The sequence below is a fragment of the Columba livia genome, chromosome 3 (assembly GCF_036013475.1).
Source record: "Columba livia isolate bColLiv1 breed racing homer chromosome 3, bColLiv1.pat.W.v2, whole genome shotgun sequence".
NCBI lineage: Eukaryota > Metazoa > Chordata > Aves > Columbiformes > Columbidae > Columba > Columba livia.
Window position 1 is genome coordinate 54,504,777 of NC_088604.1, and position 18,335 is coordinate 54,523,111.

At 37.6% G+C, this 18,335-nt stretch overlaps 1 protein-coding gene and 1 long non-coding RNA gene across 55 annotated transcripts in view; one reads left to right on the forward strand and one right to left on the reverse strand.

Annotated features, from left to right (window-relative positions):
• TRDN (triadin) overlaps positions 1-18,335 on the reverse strand; it is a 233,660-nt gene that overhangs the window by 80,737 nt on the left and 134,588 nt on the right. For all 50 annotated transcript variants that reach the window (XR_010471337.1, XR_010471336.1, XR_010471335.1 and 47 more), the window contains 3 exons: positions 3,334-3,366; positions 3,198-3,230; positions 1,937-1,963 (listed from right to left, as the gene is read on the reverse strand). Coding sequence is in view for 47 of the 50 variants with exons in the window: in XM_065056785.1 (XP_064912857.1) it covers positions 1,937-1,963; positions 3,198-3,230; positions 3,334-3,366 (93 nt within the window). In the remaining 3 variants the exon portion in view is untranslated. The remainder of the gene's footprint in view (positions 1-1,936; positions 1,964-3,197; positions 3,231-3,333; positions 3,367-18,335) is intronic.
• Positions 5,093-17,618, forward strand: LOC110362600 (uncharacterized). 5 transcript variants are annotated; one of them, XR_002420084.2, is made up of 5 exons: positions 5,093-5,944; positions 6,362-9,270; positions 12,362-12,488; positions 13,750-13,884; positions 13,976-14,039. It is a non-coding gene; the product is annotated as an uncharacterized LOC110362600 (long non-coding RNA). The 5 variants fall into 5 exon arrangements; XR_010471342.1 differs by lacking the exons at positions 13,750-13,884; positions 13,976-14,039 and adding an exon at positions 15,082-17,618; XR_010471343.1 differs by lacking the exons at positions 13,750-13,884; positions 13,976-14,039 and adding an exon at positions 15,082-17,618 and having other exon boundaries at positions 9,215-9,270.

Genomic DNA, 18,335 nt, shown 5'->3' on the forward strand with positions numbered 1-18,335 from the left:
AGAATAATTTCAAGTTTAACATTAGGCTGACCCTATAGTAAAACTAAGATGGCTGAAACGAACATTTTCAGTTTTGGGACTGCTGTTTCAACAACAGAAATAACAGAAAGATTCTTGTTTTATGTAATAGAAACTCTTAAGGAAGGGTTTGTTTTCATCCTGCAAAATGCTGGAGACACAATGAAGACCTACAAATACAAATTTTTGCTTCTTATCTAAATTAATATGAAATATGGTATTTACTAGACAGATTTGAGGCTACACACAGCAATAAAACATAGAGGTAAAAGCTCTGTTTTTTCAAAAACCCTGTTAGTTCTGTTTGTAGACTTTACAAGTGACCTAGACAAAATAACTTTTAAGAAAAGTTTAAATATAATCTGTAGGAATAATAATTTCAAAAGGTATATGACAATACTTCCTAGTGGTGACCGAATAAATCTTCAAGTTTGCATAAGGGAACTTAATTCTGCAAGAAGCAACTGCTTCACTTCTTTTCAGACCCTGATGGACAGAGGCTGGGCAGAAATGGGTTCACAGATCTTGAAATGTTGCCTTCATATGCATAGTACAGCATTACAGACGAAATAATAATGTATCAAAAAGAAGTGCTTAGAGGCTTCAAGCAACATGGGAAGGCTTTATTCAATCACCCATAGCAGGAAGACTACCTTTATTTTCAGATTTGGCTGTCTAGAACTTAGAACTGTCTAGAACAATCAGCTGCGGAGCAATGACAGCATTATGAATTTAGCCCACGAATCAGGGAACTTAAAAGCGCCCAATAAAGGAAATAATGTATCAGCTTTGATCTCCTTGTATTAATCTCCACAGCTGTGATTCTGCAACGCTTCCTCATGCTCCAGGAGAGCACTCTACTGCCTTGCAATTCAGCCTGGCTACTTGTGACAGTACTTACTGCTTAATGTGAATGAGGCTTCAGAGATGAACTCCGAAGTAAAAGAAGATTCTTGAATGATAGCAGGGTATTAAAAACTGGAAATTCACCTTTCTCTACCTTTGGCTTGTGGTGGACAACTCAGTGACCAAAATCCATAAGTCTGCGTGGTTGATAAATGAAGTCCTATTTGTTTGAAAGTGAATGTTTATAAAACAAGGTGGTCATTGATACAAATAAACATGGACTGAGAGTGAAGCGTGATTTGTAACTTGCCATGCCATATTGCATTTTTGTCCAGGATACAACCGACATTTGTAATGTTCTTGAAGCCAATTCAGAACTAGTGTCTTGCATTGTATATATCTAGAAAGTCAGACACTAACAATTAAATATTTGCTTGGCTTGGATTTAAGCCCTTGAGTTTTCTCACCAGTCCCTGTTGTCTGTGTCTGCAGGAAAGGAACAATCTTTGGATCAGACACTGATGCTCCCACACCTTCCACCTTCTCCTATCAGCAGTTCTGGTAGGAAAGGATGGCAAAAACTGTCTCACTAAGCTCCCTGTAAAACTGCTTGGACCCAGTAAAGAAAACAAGTGTTCAGTCACTGGGTTTGTGCTGTAGCTGGACTGGCAAAAAGAGAAATATTATTCCTTGTGTCATGTGTCCATGGAAGATTGGTTACTTCTCCTTTCTGTCTTTCTGAAAAACCTTATTGTTTAAACTAGGGTTAGAAACTGAGTTTGATATAGTTGGAGAAACAGAGTTTCTTAAGATATGGACAACTCTGGGAAAAGACACCTGTTTTCTAGAGGTGCTTTCACAAAATCACAGAATGGTTAGGGTTGGAAGGGGCCTCTAGAGATCATTCAGTCCAAGCCCTTTGATGTTCCGCAATGTGGGAGTCATTACAATTCAAAAGGTCCACTTAAGTCACACCTATTAGCAGTTTTGTCACAAGAAGCTTTTTCATTAACAGTAGAGTTAAAACCAGCATTCTTTCATTTCAATTTTAAAACCAAATAAATTTACTCACCTTTTGACTTCAGAGTTTCCACAGAGGCTGTAAAATAAAAGAAAATATTCCAGGAAACAAATTTTGCAAATACATAAAGAAATTAAGATTGATCCTAACACCTGTTCCCTTGGTCAATATGGTACCTATCTACGAAGAGCAGACATTCATTTTTTATGCAGACCAAAACTGACACACACATATGTTGCTTGTTTAGATAGTCTCATGGCAGATGACTAATTAAACTGCAGATTAAAAGCAATGGAAAACAAGGTCAATATGTAAGATATATATGGAGCTTCAATAGCTCCCTTATTTTCAAGTAATGCGAGAAGGTGTAAAAATAGGTTTCAGAATAGGCACATGCCAAACATAAGTGGAGGGTATGCAACACAAATCTCCTTTTAACAGTTTTAGTAATTTGGAGAATTTAAGGAGGATTTTTTAGTTTATTGAAAATTTGAAGTAGAGAGCTCTTCTAGTATTGATACAGGGGAAGATCAACTTTCAAGTGTCCTCCTTGAACATATGTTTTCTCAGTTTAATTTGTTTATTCTTCCTCATAATTGCATTAACTTAAACCAAATTAATTGGACTTCCACATTTTCTTTATTCTTCATTCTGAAGCACTGTGATAGGCTTTTATGCTATAGAGGACAGATTCAGTTTTCCATAAATTGACTGTCTCCTGTAGGTATTTTTTGCTCAGAAATTATATTTGAAAAAATAGAGTCATCTGATGAAATGAGTCATCAAGCTTGGCTGTAAAGTGAGCTGAAAATCTTTATGCTCTCCCAAATATGGATAAACTGGAGAAGTAGAATAAGGAAGAGCACCAGTTACAAGAATAAAATGCATGGGTGTTTAGAATAAAACCATAATAAAATAACCTATATTTTTCCTCCTCTGCACACTCTGAAACTCCTATTTTGTGTTTTGTTCTCCATCCATTAATGGTAACGTCCAAGCAGACCCCTTTCCTTGAAAAGATAAACGTTTAAAAAACTGAAATAAAAAACTATCACCCTCATTGTTCTTAACAACACTTGAACAGATCTCAGTTCCATGAGACCAAATGGCTGCATGTCTGCTCCACGGCCATTTATTTGCTCAGGTAACTGACTAAACCAGCAAATCTTTATCTCTGGCTTCACTTTTTTTTTGTTTGCTTGTTTTGGTTTTTGGTTTTTGTTTTTTTGGTCCCTTCACCTAATCCTGTCTCAGCTTAAAATCAAACCAGATAAATGGGACTATAAAACTTACTGTATTTCACAGGTCTTACCATGTACTTTTGTTTCTTTCTTTGATGTTTTGGCTGTAAAAAACAGGTGAACAAAATAAAATATTGACTTCTGACAGGAATTAATTTTAAACATTAGGATACTTGAAAAGTAAGATAAAGAGGGGAGAATATTCACCAATTTCCATCATTTTTTCTTTCTTGTGTGGTTCTGAAAAAGAAAAAAAAATATATTTTCCTCTTGTTATAATATTTTTTTAGTTGCCCTAGACAATAATTTTCATGTTGCTAGCAGTGGTTGGATGTGACACTTTCCTTTGGACTCTGAGTTCATGTGTGCCCTTCCTACTTTCCTGCACATCAAAACAGAACCTTCATAGTTGTCATCAGTGGTTTTCACACTGTGCTAACAGGATCAGATTAGCTGTTAATAATGGACGCTAAAAGATGTAACTGTTATAATAAGGTGTTAAAAGGAAATTCTAGTTAGGTTAAACATTTAACCTAATGTAGGTTAAAAAATCTGCAGTTTTACTTCAGGGTGGTCTAATGGGGGCATGTGAACCAGCTGTATGTGTCTCAGGACACCTGTGGTATGGTCCTTGCCTTTCTTCACTGGGGAGACTGGAGAATAAGCAGAGCATCTGGTCCAGCTGCTGCCACTCCACAGCCATAGGAGAAGGGAAGGGAGGGGTTCCTGACCTTTTTTACAGACATACACACCATGGGGGCAGGGGACAGGGCACACAGGGGACATAGTTCACAGGAGCTAGTCACCAAAACAGGATCTGGAACCTGAAAAGCTTCATCCACCTGAACGCCATACACTCTGGCAAGCCATGAGTGGGATGTACAAATTTTTAATGGTAGTTTGTGTCTCAGCTCTTTCCACCTTGCCAGAAGGTGCTTCAAAAGCCCCTCAGAGAAGGAGTAGGTGGCCTGCCAGGGGAAGAGAGAGAGACGGAATGCGTCTCTCCAAAACTGAGTGTGATCTACTAGCCAGGACTGACATTCACAGTAGCAAAAAAATAGACAAGCTTTTTCTGTCAACAGATGTTTTTTGCAGATGCTTTCAGACAGCATATGGAAAGGCTCTGCGGTACAGGTTTGGATCCTCATAGTAACATAACCTAAATTCGAGAGTATCTGAGCTGACTGATTACAAGATAAAAACAGTTTCTATTAAAATATCTGCTTATTGCTTACTGATATCTGATGATTATATTTTCTCCATGTTTATTATAGGATTTATTTGTATTAATTCTGTGCTATACAGTTGAGGAATAGTAATTTTTAAATTGATTCCACTCTAGAATCAAGATATAAAGTTCCATGTTTAAAGTGATTCTGGATGTTGTATCCTCACTAAAAGCAAGCCTATCCTTAAATTTGGGCTATCCTTGAACGGAATAAACAAAAAGAAACAAGAACTGCCAACAGAAAATTAAATATGCTGATCTATAACATTAATATTAGAAGTATTCACATTAAATATTAATCCATAAACAATATTAATACTGGATGCACAGTGGACATATAAAAGAGGTACACTCCACACAGCTATGAAAACATTTGATGTTAGAGAGGGCAGACTGATATGAAGTATTAAAAAACCCCCACAACTGGAAAGTTTTAAGCAAAATTTAACATAGCTCTATACTCCCACTCCGAGTAAGTTTGTATTGAGCAATGGATAAAGCTGTATCTAAAGTAAAATATTAATTTCTGTCTGAGTGTTTAAATCTATCTGAGAATTATATATATATTAATGAAATATGTAGTTTCTAAAATAAAATTTTGTTCTGAGATCTTGAAAAAGAGGATTTTTATTTTTCTGTTTTTTCTCAAAAATTTTGATTCAGTTGGATCACAATTTAATATGCAATATCTTTCAGCCAAAATGTGTACTTAAAAGCATCAAGACTAGTTGACTGAAATCAGGGACATAGCTTTAATATAGTTATATAAAGCACATTTTAATGTATTTATTATACAACATACATATTTAAAATATTGTAAGTTCTTTAGAGTCACATTGTACACAAGAGGTGAAATTCAATGGGAATGGTTGTGGAACAGATTGGTGTGGTCAAAGAAATGAGCCAGGGATATGATTTTCCTAGCAATACAGATAAGTGATAGTACTAGAGAGTGAATTGGCATTAAATAGTTTATTGACTCAATAAATATTGTATTTTCTTGATGACATCCTACCTAGGGTGGCAACGAAGGTCAGGGAGGAGAAATATAGCAAAAAAGTGAGAGGACAAAAGTTTGGGACTCAATAGTTTGGCTGACTCAACAAGCTTAATCATAACAACAGCTGCAGCTTCAGTTTTGTGTAGCCCAAGTGCTCTTGAGAGTATCCAATTTCATACAGATATTTTAGGACTCATTCCGTGAAATGAGAATTTTGATTGGTTTCATGGGGTTTTCTGTTTTGCTGTTGCTCAGGACAACTTCCTGGAAACTGAAGGAAACGTAATTATGGCTTTAGTGGTTCTGAGGCAATTATTTTTCCCTCTCATTCTCAGATATGCCACATCTCATGAGATCAGGCAACAGTATGACATTAGCAACACTCAGCAAATGTTTTTGCAAGGTATAAAATTTTCCATTTATTTAGTTTTTTTCCTGTTTTTCAAAACTACAAACATTAAGAAAGTTCTATAGAGCTCCTTTTATAACAATTTTGCTTCCATAAGCATATGAAATAAGTCTTTTCCCATGAGGAAAATTAAATAATGTGTACAAGAATTTGACAAGAATTTCTGCAGAAGTCTGACATGGTAAGATCTTTTCCTTTTTTCTTTTTTTTTTCTCTCTCTCTCTCTTTTTTTTTTTTTTTTTTTTTTAATAACGACTAGTTAGTATGACACATGAAAGGATATTGCCAACTGTAGATACACGGATACATTAGGCATTTCCCATGACATTTGTCATTCTTGTTATATTTAACCATTTTTGTATGTATATGAAACTGTACTGTTTGTTTGTTTGTTTGTTTTTCATTCATGAAACTTCTTCTGATAATATTTTATTTTTCTACCATTCATGGACTTGAGATTTGATTTAGTTTGGCATTTCACCATCTTTATAAACTCTGATGCTTTAAACAAATGTTTTTTCTTTTTTATGAAAATTGGCAAAGTTGTGTATAACATGCCCATAAAACCATATAAATGTCTTTTTTGTTTCATTATTAGTGACACACTCCTACATACCCCTGGAGCATGTGGGAAACAGAAGAGAATCTGAATTTGCCTCTGCATCTCTTCCCTAAGTCACACTCTTTTCTAAAGCATGAATAGAGCTGAAAAGCATCTAGGCTGGCAAATTGCAGTGGTGCACTTTAACCTTTACTGTCAAGATGATAAGTCACAAACTGTGACCCTCTGCCATCCACCAGGAGAGAACAGTTGATATCCCACCTTAATTTGTATAGCTGTGTGTGTACATATTTGTGTGTGTGTATACTAATTCAGATAAAGCATTCATGTCCAAAAAACATTAGCAAAAATAAAAATTGTATATGGAATCAGATGGATTGGGAAGTTTAAAGACATGGGATTTCAACTGGGCTTGCTATTCTGCAGCATGCACACATTAAATAAACAACACTGTTCTGTTTGTACTCAGTAGCTGCATAAAAATGGTGTTTTCTGTGCTGTTGTTTACATTTTGCCACAAATATTTTTGTGAAGAATACAGTTGTCATACTCCATGCATTGTCTAGAATACTTAAATCCTTAGAGAGCAGAAAGTTAGCCTGGTCTTACAGTCTTGTATTCTCGGTTTTATAGGCTCTATGCCTGTCATTTTTTTACTCAGGCTTTCATATAATGTTGGTTAATTAAAACGAAATGAGACAGAGTGTTAAAACTCTCCAAGACATCCTTTCATTAAGAATATTGTGAATGTAAGCAGCTACATACAGAAAAGATGGCTTTAGTCCCTCCTGCAGAAGGGAAAGGTTGCAATATGAGCTCAGTCACATTGTTAGAACTGAGATAATGCACATGAAAAAGTTTTGCATCAAACTAGATTTCTCCAGTTCTGCTTCCAAGAAGTACTTGTTCTGCTCTCTTTGACTGTGATTCTACTTACTGCATCAATGTAGAAAAGCTTACTGCCATCATACACTTTGATTTAAAAAGATAGTGAACTGAAAAAATACATTTTTTTCTGGAATAACAACACAGGAAGGAAACCCCTTACTTGGTGAGATCATGACACACATATACCAGCTCCTCTATAAATTAACATGTTTTGAATAGAGTAATAAACAGTTTTTCTGAAGGAATTTTATGAAGAAAAGGAAAGCAGTTGACAGCTCTCTGTATCAGTATCTTTGTATTAGAAGTCTGCTACCATGTTGGGAAGAAAAGAAAATAAAAGAGGCCTGGATGAAATGTAAATTCTTTTAATTCAATCAATTAGGTCTGTAGCTTTTCTTCACAGGCAGAAAATGATGGCATCAAAACTGAAGACAGAAGTCTCAGCACTGAGAAATGTCTCAGGAAAACTGAATAAGGTAGAAGTCACCAAAATAACTTAAGGATTTTTATGCAGAGGATGAAGGTTATTCTGTCCTCTTCGGTGATTTTGTTTAACAAAGTAAATAAATAAATAAATGTTTTCACTAGTCACCTTAGTTTCATTTTAGTACAGCCCATTTCTTGTTTAACACAGCTTCTGCATAATTTTAAATGGATGACTGATGCTCAGAGAGGAAGATAGTGTTAGGATAGACACCATCAAATTGGCCAAGGACCCCGATTTTGGGTGAATGTGACCAGTCTTCACCAAAGGTGAGTTAGACAGTCATGTTTTCAAAATCCTTCCAGATGACCATATATCAGTTTTGTTATCATTACGGGGAAGAGGTTAAACTAGTCACACTTTGGCAAATCCCTCTTTACCTTCTAAAAGAGTCAATAGGTCCTGTCTTTTCCTCAGGAGGTGTACACAGCAACAAAAAAGGTCTTGACATTAAGATAATAGTAAGAGTACATGATCTTCTGTGTTTTGCGGACATACTTAAATAAAGGTTCCTAGAAACCTTCATTCAATTCTAATACACCTTTTCTTACTCACTAGCAAGGTAGATTAAAAAAAAGGAAAAAAGTTGATCAAAATTCATTGAACATAGTTCCTAGGATGTGCATTTTATAACGTGGGTTTATTCTTAGATTTCAGATCCTTCTTTGAAGTTGATGGGATCTGTCCTCCCATACTTGAGTAGGCAGGAAGTCTATAATCTCTTTTTAGAATATCGGGTCGTATTAACTCTGAGGGAAAGCAAGCACCTTCTTTTCACAAGGCTCCAGCACAATTGTAACAAAGCCTAAAGACAAAGCTATCTCTCAGAAAACAGGTAGGTACCTTTTCCTCTCCAGAGCCCAAAATACTCTGTTAGTTTCTGAAAAAGTCAGGAACCAGCATAAGGGGGAAATGGAAAGAATGCAGATCTTTTATGTCTGTGTTACCAGCCTTGCAAAGCTTCTCTCACTCAGAGGAAAAATACTCCCCAAGGACTCAAATCATATGCAAATATATCAGTTGCTCAAGTCAACACTCTTGAAGCACATGCTTATGTAAATTTAGAGTATATTTGATCACTCTTAGGAAAATAACACTTACATCACTTTTGCCACATGACAAGGAGAAGGTGTGGGTCTTCTGGTTTCCCATCAGAAGGAACAGAACCAATACCCAGCGTGGGTGTATTTCTAGACCACACATTTATAATTTCCCATTGGAATAAAAATATTTTTGATTTAGAATCCTTAAAAATAAAAGTAGGTTAATCCTACAATTCTGACTAGGGCACTGCCTGTGTTCAAAACTGATGTACCACCCTTGAAAAAGTCTCCAAAATCCTTACATGTCATGAACAGAACAAATTAATTTCATTAGTCTTAGAATTTCTATTTAAGGCTCAGGTGGTAAAAAAAAGTAATTTATAAACATCTTGTGATTTTTTAATGCAGAGAACAAGTATCTGCTAGTAGATCTTTACATGTGGAAAAACTTAACCTGTATTTCTTTTAAAACAGGGATCTGAGGAGTACTTCTAGCCTTTTGAGAACTAAGATGACTAAGATGTTCAGGTGTAAGTATTTCCAGACAATCCTCAATGAGTAGAAGGATGCTCTGTTGGATTCAGAAAAATCCTGCGTAGAACCACACCTGTTTGAATCAGGAACACGCCTAGGGAGTTATTTCTACAAATTACTGAGCATGAGATCAGGTGTAGCAGTTGTACGCATGCTCATACACCACAGCAAGGTGAAAGAAATTCAGTTTTCTTAATAGTCTCTCACTGTGCGGTAGAATGAGTCATATTACTTCGTAATTGATTTAGGACACGAGCATACCAACTGAGAGTGGTCATATCTTTCATGGCACTCAGTAATTACTACTTGCTCATGCTTTAATTAGCTCACACATCACCTTCTTTTGACAAGGAAAGGACTTCTGCTTCAACCTCTCTAACCCCTTGAGAATATGAGTCTGGAACAGACATTTCAGAAAAGAAAGAAAACTTTGAAGCGTATACCAGTTCTAGGTTTTGCCTGTTATTGGGCAAACGTGATGTGCAGATTAAATTAGCTAATTCAGTAGCAAAAACAATAGATCCTAGAAACTGCTGCAATGAGATCTGAAAGGAATAAATGTAATTTAAACTTAATGAACTTAGAACAGGAGCTCTAACTGTAGTGCCTGACTGGGAGCTGGGTTCTGATGTTGCGTAGCCTGAGTGGGGTAGAATGAGAAAGTGAGCAAAAGATTTGGTATACTTGTTCTCAAAACACAAATGAAAGGATTGTGTGATTAAATACTTTGAAAGGCTTCCTTGACTGCCTTAACCAGGACAAGCAACTTCTTCAGAAGATATTTGCAGAGGCAACATCATGATGGAGGACATTGACAGAAGGTTCTAGGAGAAGTGCACAGCTCAGACAGTCAATAAAATGCTGAGAGGAACCCACTGTATACGTAAAATAAACCCAGCAACCACTGTTTCTGAAATATGTAAATCTCCGAAGTTGAGTACTCCAAGCAGCTGTTACAGAAGAGAAAAACTCATCAGATTATTTGTGGCATTCTCCAGACTAAACTGATATTGTTGGTAATTACTTATTTTGTACTTATGATACTGGACTGCACAGTCACTTTGAGATCTGTAGTTGTTGTAGACCTGTATGATGATGTGAGAAAACTCATATTTAAGAAATATCATAGTGAGGCATACTGTGTTTCCACTTGGTCTCTTTCTAAAACACAGCATTGCCATATTCAAGAACATCATAAATTTTAGATGTTAAATAAATAACCATATACAGTATAGAAAATGTAGTCCATACCACTGCTCCTCTGAAAATCCAGTACCATTTTCATAATGGTCTCAACAACCAAGATGATACTGATTTATCCCCTTTATAGCAAACAAAGGTGGTACCGCCTCCAAAAGACTGTTGCCTGGTAAGGGTATCTTATACATAGAATCATAAAATCATAGAATGATTTCAGTTGGAAAAGACCCTCAAGATCATCGAGTCCAACCATAACCTAACTCTAGCACTAAACCATGTCTCTAAGAACGTCATCTAAATGCCTTTTAAACCCCTCCAGGGATGGTGACTACACCACTTCCCTGGGCAGTCTGTTCCAATGCCTGACAATGCTTTCCATGAAGAATTTTTTCCTAATATCCAATCTAAACCTCCTCTGGCACAACCTGAGGCCATATATCCTCTTGTCCTATCACTTTCTACTTGGGAGATGAGACCAACACCCTCCATGCTACAGCCTCCTTTCAGGTAGGTGTAGACAGCAATAAGGTCTCCCCTCAGCCTCCTTTTTTCCATGCTAAACAGCCCCAGTTCCCTCAACTGCTCCTCATCTGCGCAGTCTGGATTCAGCAAAGCTTAAGCATGTGCTTAAATGCTTTGCTGACTCAAGATAGAATTAAAGATATGTTACATACTTTGCTGAAATTGGGCCCAATTCTTGCCAAAAGTGCACTTAAATCATGAAACAACTTCAAGATTGTGAAAGACTGCCAGCCTCAGAATAATACACCTTAAAATTCCCTTTGCATAAAGAACACTTAATAATCCTTTTTGCTCTCATTTGTATTTAAATAGCATTTAATTTTGACCCTCTTTTATTCTCACTATTTTTACTTTAATCTGTTAAATAATTTCTTTTTTTTGTAGTTAACTTGCTCCCCCTGTCTTGCTCTTAGAGTAATACCATTTCTGTGTTAGCAGTATAACAATACTTCGCTGCATTGCATAGGCTGGACTGTGGCATTTAATAATATCAGGCAATAAAATGAGATATAAGGCTGCATTTTCAGTAGAAGTGTCTTCACAGTTCACTATGGTGTGAAAGGAAGCATAGGAAATTATTTTAACTCTATATGATCCTGAAAGAGAGGATGCTGTAGGGAACATATAAATGCAACAGTAGTATGCCAAGCTATAAGACTGGGCATTTCAACATCAGAGCAAAAGTAGCAAAACTTTGCTGAATTCTAGGGCATTTACTCAAAATATTTTAAAAATTGGTTAATAAAATTGGGTTTCGGATTAGAAAGCTTTGTGTTAAATAAGCTGTTTCACAGTCCATTTAAATAAATCCTGTATATAAAGAATTCAAGACTGTAAAGTAAAACCTTCCTTCTAACACTGGAAAATTCCTCCCCTTAGAGGGCATATATTGTGACACAAGTCAAGAATTCATTTTTCCTTTCTGATTAAGAGTTGGTAATTATCCAGCTTACATAGTCCTGCAGACAATTTAAGATGTCCTGGTCAGACTTGAACAGGGATGAAAGTGTCAGTGAGCTGAAATAATTTGTGGAATTCATCTCCAACCACATAATAGATTCTTGCAGATACTAAGCAGCTGAGTGATGGACTACTGCAATAGCAGCAAGGTTGTAGTTGCTGAGGGTACAGTGCATTCCTTGCAGACCAGGAACAGAGTCAGCTGTGAAGCTTTGCTAAGCCTGGCGGAAGCTCTCTGGGATAAACAGGTGAGGTCCAAGAGCCACTTTCTCCTATGTTGCAGGTTGCTGGAGACTCAGTTTATATAATTTCCACCTAGCGTGCAAAGGCAAACAAGATTGTAACTCTCTCTTTAAAACCAGAAAGAAACTGAATAATTAAAGATTTGATGTTTAACTTCCCAAGGACTCACGGTGGAAGACAGGAAGAGTTATGCTAACTCAGACCGACAAGAAAGACTCTTTGATCCAAAGGGACTACAGAATGATCCTGGATCTAAACCCAAGGACCCTGAGCAGCAGCATTGATATAGGTAAGGTTTCATTATTTTGTTTACTGCTGCATAAACACCTGCTACTTGAGTGAAGATTTATTTCATCTGGAAATAAACTGCAAATACTATCCCTATGCATGCAATAAGTTAGCTCTGCCATTTGTCACTGAAAAGTTAAACTGTAAACCCAGGACATAAACCCTGAGAATGGCTTTGCTTACATTATGAAAAAGTCTGAGGGGATTAACTTCAGGGACTAGAAAACTGAATAGCTTTGAGAAGAATTTTCTTGGTAACACCTGTATCACAGAAATAGATGCAGAGATGCTCTCATGGTTTAACCGAGCTAGCAATATAACCACGATAGCCACTCGCTCACTCTTTCCACTCTCGCCCCCCAAACAGGGGAGAGAATTGAAAGGGAAGGGAGAAACTTAGATTGAGATAAACAGAGCCAAATAAAATAACAAAATACTAATACGTTACAGGTAAATACATATAGAAAATAGAAATAGAATATAAATTAAAATACATTCAATGCAATTCCTCATGAACTCTGTGCACACCAAGCAGCCAGTCCCAGAAAGCAGCAGCTGGTCCCAGCAGCTGATCCCAGAGAAAGAGGAAGAAGACAGAAAGGCCCAGAGGCATCTGTGAAACAGCAGGATGGCAAAAAGACTGAACTAAAGAAGGGCCTGAACAGAACTCCCCTGAACAGGTCTCCAAGAGCAAAGGGAATGCGAGAGAGACCCCAAGATCCCGACTCTCTTTAAATATGAATCATGATGTTAATGGAATGGAATATTGTTGTTGATCAGTCTGGACATCAGTAAAGGTCTGCCCCCTCTATGCGCCCCCCGCCCCCCCCCCACCCCGCCCCAGCTGTGGCCAGAGCACTCAGAATGTCCTTGGATGTCAGACCACAGCAATTAAAAATATTAACTCTGTTCTGGGGTGTTATCTCTTGCTCTCAAACTAAATTCTAACAATGATTGTACTAGCTACAAAAAAGAAAAGTTTCTAACTGCATGGAGAAAATTAACTATTAATGCTAACCAGGGGAAGTGGCTTCTTATGAAGAGAAATTTCAGGGCACATAGAGTCACTTAGACATGATATCCTGAAGAAACTGCAGGATGGTAAACTCTACCAGGTCCATGTCCATGTACAGTGAGAAAGAGAAAGAAACTCTGTTCCTCTCCTGTTCCTCTTTCCAAAAGTTCTTACATGGGGCTGTGTACCACAGAATTTACACTGATTATTTTTATGTCTTTTCTCTTGGGCAATATATCTACCCAAGAAGATAATAATTAGGTCGATAGATGGTATGGTGTCCTGAGTAAAATACATCCCTGATGTGTGACTCGAGAGAGCTACCTGACTGTGAGAAAACTGAAAGAGAATCCATGATGATTTTGCCTCTTCCATTATGTTGGTAAATTATTCAATACATGTGCTGAATTTTACTAATATTTTGTAACATTTACATGGTTTTAACATTTTTTCCATGTTCCTGTGTCCTACAGGTGATCACTAAAAGACAACCAGTGAGCCCAACTCCTTAATAAACTTATCATACATTTCAAAGCATACTTGCTGTCCCATGAACTTTGTGTTATTTCTTCTTTTTTAAGTAGAATAACACTGATTACACCTTGTGGCAAGTACAATGATTCTTCCCTGCTGTCATTTTAGTTGCTTTTGTCCACCTTGAACGAAGAATTAAAATAAGTTCTCTGTTAAGTAAATATTGCCTATTACCAGTAGAACCAGTACCTTTTCCTGCATTATGCAGAGTGATATGAACCATTTCAACTGATCCTGTGACCAGACTTTTCAGTATAGCCTGCATTCTAATGCTCTGTACTCGTAAACTCATTTCATAATTTCTATTTTCTTCTTTTCCTTTCTGCTTCCTACCAACAGTGGAAAAATCAGAGACATAATAAAATACTAATTCTAGCACAACTGACAGCTTCAGTTTGAGCAATTGGATGCAGATGACATCTGCGCACTTGAAGCTGGCTATTCCTCTGTCATACTTATTTTATGCTTTCTGGGTCCAAACTAAATTTCATTGATTTTCAGGGGGAAGTGGTGTTCAAAAAGAGTTTCTCTTATGAACCCAAAGGGAGCAATGAAGAAGATTTTTTTTTTTTTTGCTTGTGTGTGTAGAGGAACATGGGAAAAATTAGGCATTAAAAATCATTCATTAGGCAATTAAGTGACAGCACAAAATCTGTTAAACATGCTGTAGAATTAAATTAAAAAATCCAAGACCATTCCAGGCAAATTCTAAGCTGCAATTAGGATTTAATTTTTGCAGTCTTTAAAACAGTTACATCCAATTTTTAAACCAGACAAATCATCAGGGGAAAGCACTATCACTGGTGCTTAAATAAGGTGCAGGAGCATTGCCTGCAATGTGAGGTTGTCTCAAAAGAGGGACACACAGCTGAACTGTTCCTATCCCTGACCCCAGCTAAGGGAGCTCAGCGGCGCTGCAGCTCCCTTCCTCTTGCCAGGGAGCCCAGTTACCCTTCTGCTAATTCAATTGCAAACACTCCTTGTTTTGTTTAAGCCTGTGCTCCCTTCCCTGCCCCACACTGCCATGTGCTTCCTTTCCTCACAGTGCAAAAACAGACCCAGCAAACTCCCCAAGCTGAGATGTGATGTGTCTGTGTCCTACCACTGTCACCTGGACCACTGACCCAGCACAGCGATGTGGGTGCTCTTCCCAAGTGAGGCTCTGCTGGGATGGGGGTGAAGGAGAGGTTTCCGTCCCAGCCACCTCTCCTGCTGGAGATGGCAGGACGAGGCAGGTGCTCAGCACCTATACACCCAGTTCTGAGAAACCCTCCAGAGGACACACTGCGCCCAGGACACATGGAGTGCCTGAGGAAACAGCTATCGGAATAATCTCCCCAGGAAAGTGGTGGATTCTGCAACATTGGACTCTTGTAAGCTTCACTTGGACAGGGTGCAGGGCCAGGTTGTCTAGACCGTGCTTTTGCCCAGAAAGGTTGGACCAAGTGATCTTTGTGATCTCTTCCAACTTGGTATTCTATTACTCTATGAAATCCTGTGAAAGAAAGCTGCATCCCTCCTCAGGAAAAAGATAAACAGATTTTTGTAAGGCTAGGTGACTCTCAGACCCATCCTGCTGGCACAGCTGTGCAAGTGATGCACTGTGGTGAAAGAAGAGGAAATGGCTGCAGGGTTTGAGGTGGGGACGTCATAAGGCAGTGTGATTGAAGACTACTGGTGTCATGAAATACCTTCAGCTCTGTTTTTTCCCTTCAGAAGATCGTCCCTTGCACATGTCTAAGAACCTATTCTTCTTTAAAGCTAAACACTGCTTTCTCCAGCCCAGTTTCAGATGATTGTCAGACAGGTAATTCCAGTTAGAGAAAACACCATATTTGAAAATATCCACTTTGAAAATCAAGTATCAGAGACTCATTGAGGCTGGTTTCCTAGAGCAGCGCAGAAGCTCTCATAGACTTCCAAATTCCACATTCACTCACTTTGTTTTCTCCATATAAATATAGGGACATAAAAATAATGCAGGGTTTTCTTCATCAGTGACATTAAGACCAGGAACATATGTGATGCAGAAGCACTGGAAGATGACCAGCTGTGCTCTCAGTATGTTCAGTGTGTTAACAGAACTAAACTTTCAGCTTTAGGCATTCTGGGGTACAGGTTGTGGTGTAATATGATATGTGGAAGAAAATGAAATATGAAATTGGATAATTTATTTAATTTACTGTACTAATAGGCAACACTCCAGTTATGATGTTGCCAAACACACACATTTAATGTTTTGCTATGGTGAGTTATTCTCAGGATAGATTAATTTTCAGAGAACAGTGCCATTTGAAACAAAAATGTAAAAGTCAAAGACTACTGTTCTTTATCACTTTTAAGGCAAACTAGGTATTTATAAATGTGTTAGAACAAACTCATTTTATTTTTCCATAAGAAGCCATGCCAGTTTTTTCCTTTTTCTTTATCTTAAGCATATTACTGTCATCACCATTCTTGCCAACAAGCAGACTCATTGGAATATTTTTCAAAAATGAACACAAATATTGGATGCAAGCAGGTGGAATGAATTAATTATAAGCATATGGTTCTAACATAACGATTTCTGCAGTGTACTGTTGAGACATCTAAGGGTCTAGCTATACAACACACTTTGGCAACAAAGCTGCTTTAAGAAATTATCAGTTACATGGATATATATGCTCGTGGAGCCATACTTACTGAAATGATCCAGACCAAACACCCTGCCATGCACACACATTTCTAGGACAGTTTTTAGCTCTAAGCCATGACAATGCTGTGGTTTTCACTGTTCTCCCAGTTGCGTGAGCACAGCTGAACACGGTGTCAAACAAACACAGCAGGCAGAGACTAGGAGCATGGGTGGGGAAATGATGCTTCTTGGGTCAGCTTCACAGAGAACACCATACAGTTATAGAGTGTGCCCTATGGTAGCCTTTCTCAACTGCAATTCCCATCTGCAAGCCCTTTTGTAGTACAGGCAACTGAAGATGTTCCTGGCTTGCACCGACCCTTGACCAATTCCCAGTTTCCCTTACTGATGCAAGTTATTATTCCCTTACTTGATGGAGGCTGTCTCTGAGATAGACCACCAAAAAGGTCTGAATTAGAGAATGACAGCCAAAAACAATAAGGAAAAAGAGCAAAGTAAAGCAGAAAAGAAAATCAGGAAGGGAAGGGAAGGGAAGGGAAGGGAAGGGAAGGGAAGGGAAGGGAAGGGAAGGGAAGGGAAGGGAAAGGGAAAGGGAAAGGGAAAGGGAAGGGAAAGGGAAAGGGAAAGGGAAAGGGAAAGGAAAGGAAAGGAAAGGAAAGGAAAGGAAAGGAAAGGAAAGGAAAGGAAAGGAAAGGAAAGGAAAGGAAAGGAAAGGAAAGGAAAGGAAAGGAAAGGAAAGGAAAGGAAAGGAAAGGAAAGGAAAGGAAAGGAAAGGAAAGGAAAGGAAAGGAAAGAAAAGAAAAGAAAAGAAAAGAAAAGAAAAGAAAAGAAAAGAAAAGAAAAGAAAAGAAAAGAAAAGAAAAGAAAAGAAAAGAAAAGAAAAGAAAAGAAAAGAAAGAAAAGAAAAGAAAAGAAAAGAAAAGAAAAGAAAAGAAAAGAAAAGAAAAAGACTCCCAGATCCACATAGATACATGTAGCCACATACAGTGGGATCAACTGGAGGTAAGAAGCAGCAAATGGAATAGGCTGGCCACTCCAGTTCAGCAGCACAGAGCCTGGTGCATCATTGACAGCCCTTCTCTGGAGTAGAATATTATTAAGTTTTATATTGGTCACATTTTCACATGGGAATTCTCTCCCACTTTGTTGTTGTTGTTGTTGTTGTTGTTGTTCTTGGTAGCTAATCTAACATAGAGTAAAACTACAAATATCCTGAATACTATTGAGTTTCTTAAATTAAGCAGAAATGTGATATGGCATTTTTGAAGATGGATGTGAAGCAGAAGAAAGCAAATCAACCAAAAATAGTAGATATTTACAGTTCAGTCTAAATTCAGGTAAGAATTTGTGTATTCTGTTTAAAAATGTTTGCTTGTATTTTCAGTGCATATTTGTTATTACCCAAGAGTTCTGTTTTTGGAAAACCTACTGTGAGATCAACACTTCAAAAAATCAGATACTGTTTTCAAAGGGCTTGAATATAGCTGCGCATGAATACTCATTTCTGTAAATAATGCTTTTAAAAACAGTCTTTACATTCAGATTCATTTTTTGATCTCAGGCCTTGCAGAATGACCCAGTATGGAACTTCATAGCTGCTATGGGAGGACAAGAAGCAACTATAATGTTAGTGATGAATGCAAGATCTTTTGTTCTTAGAAAAG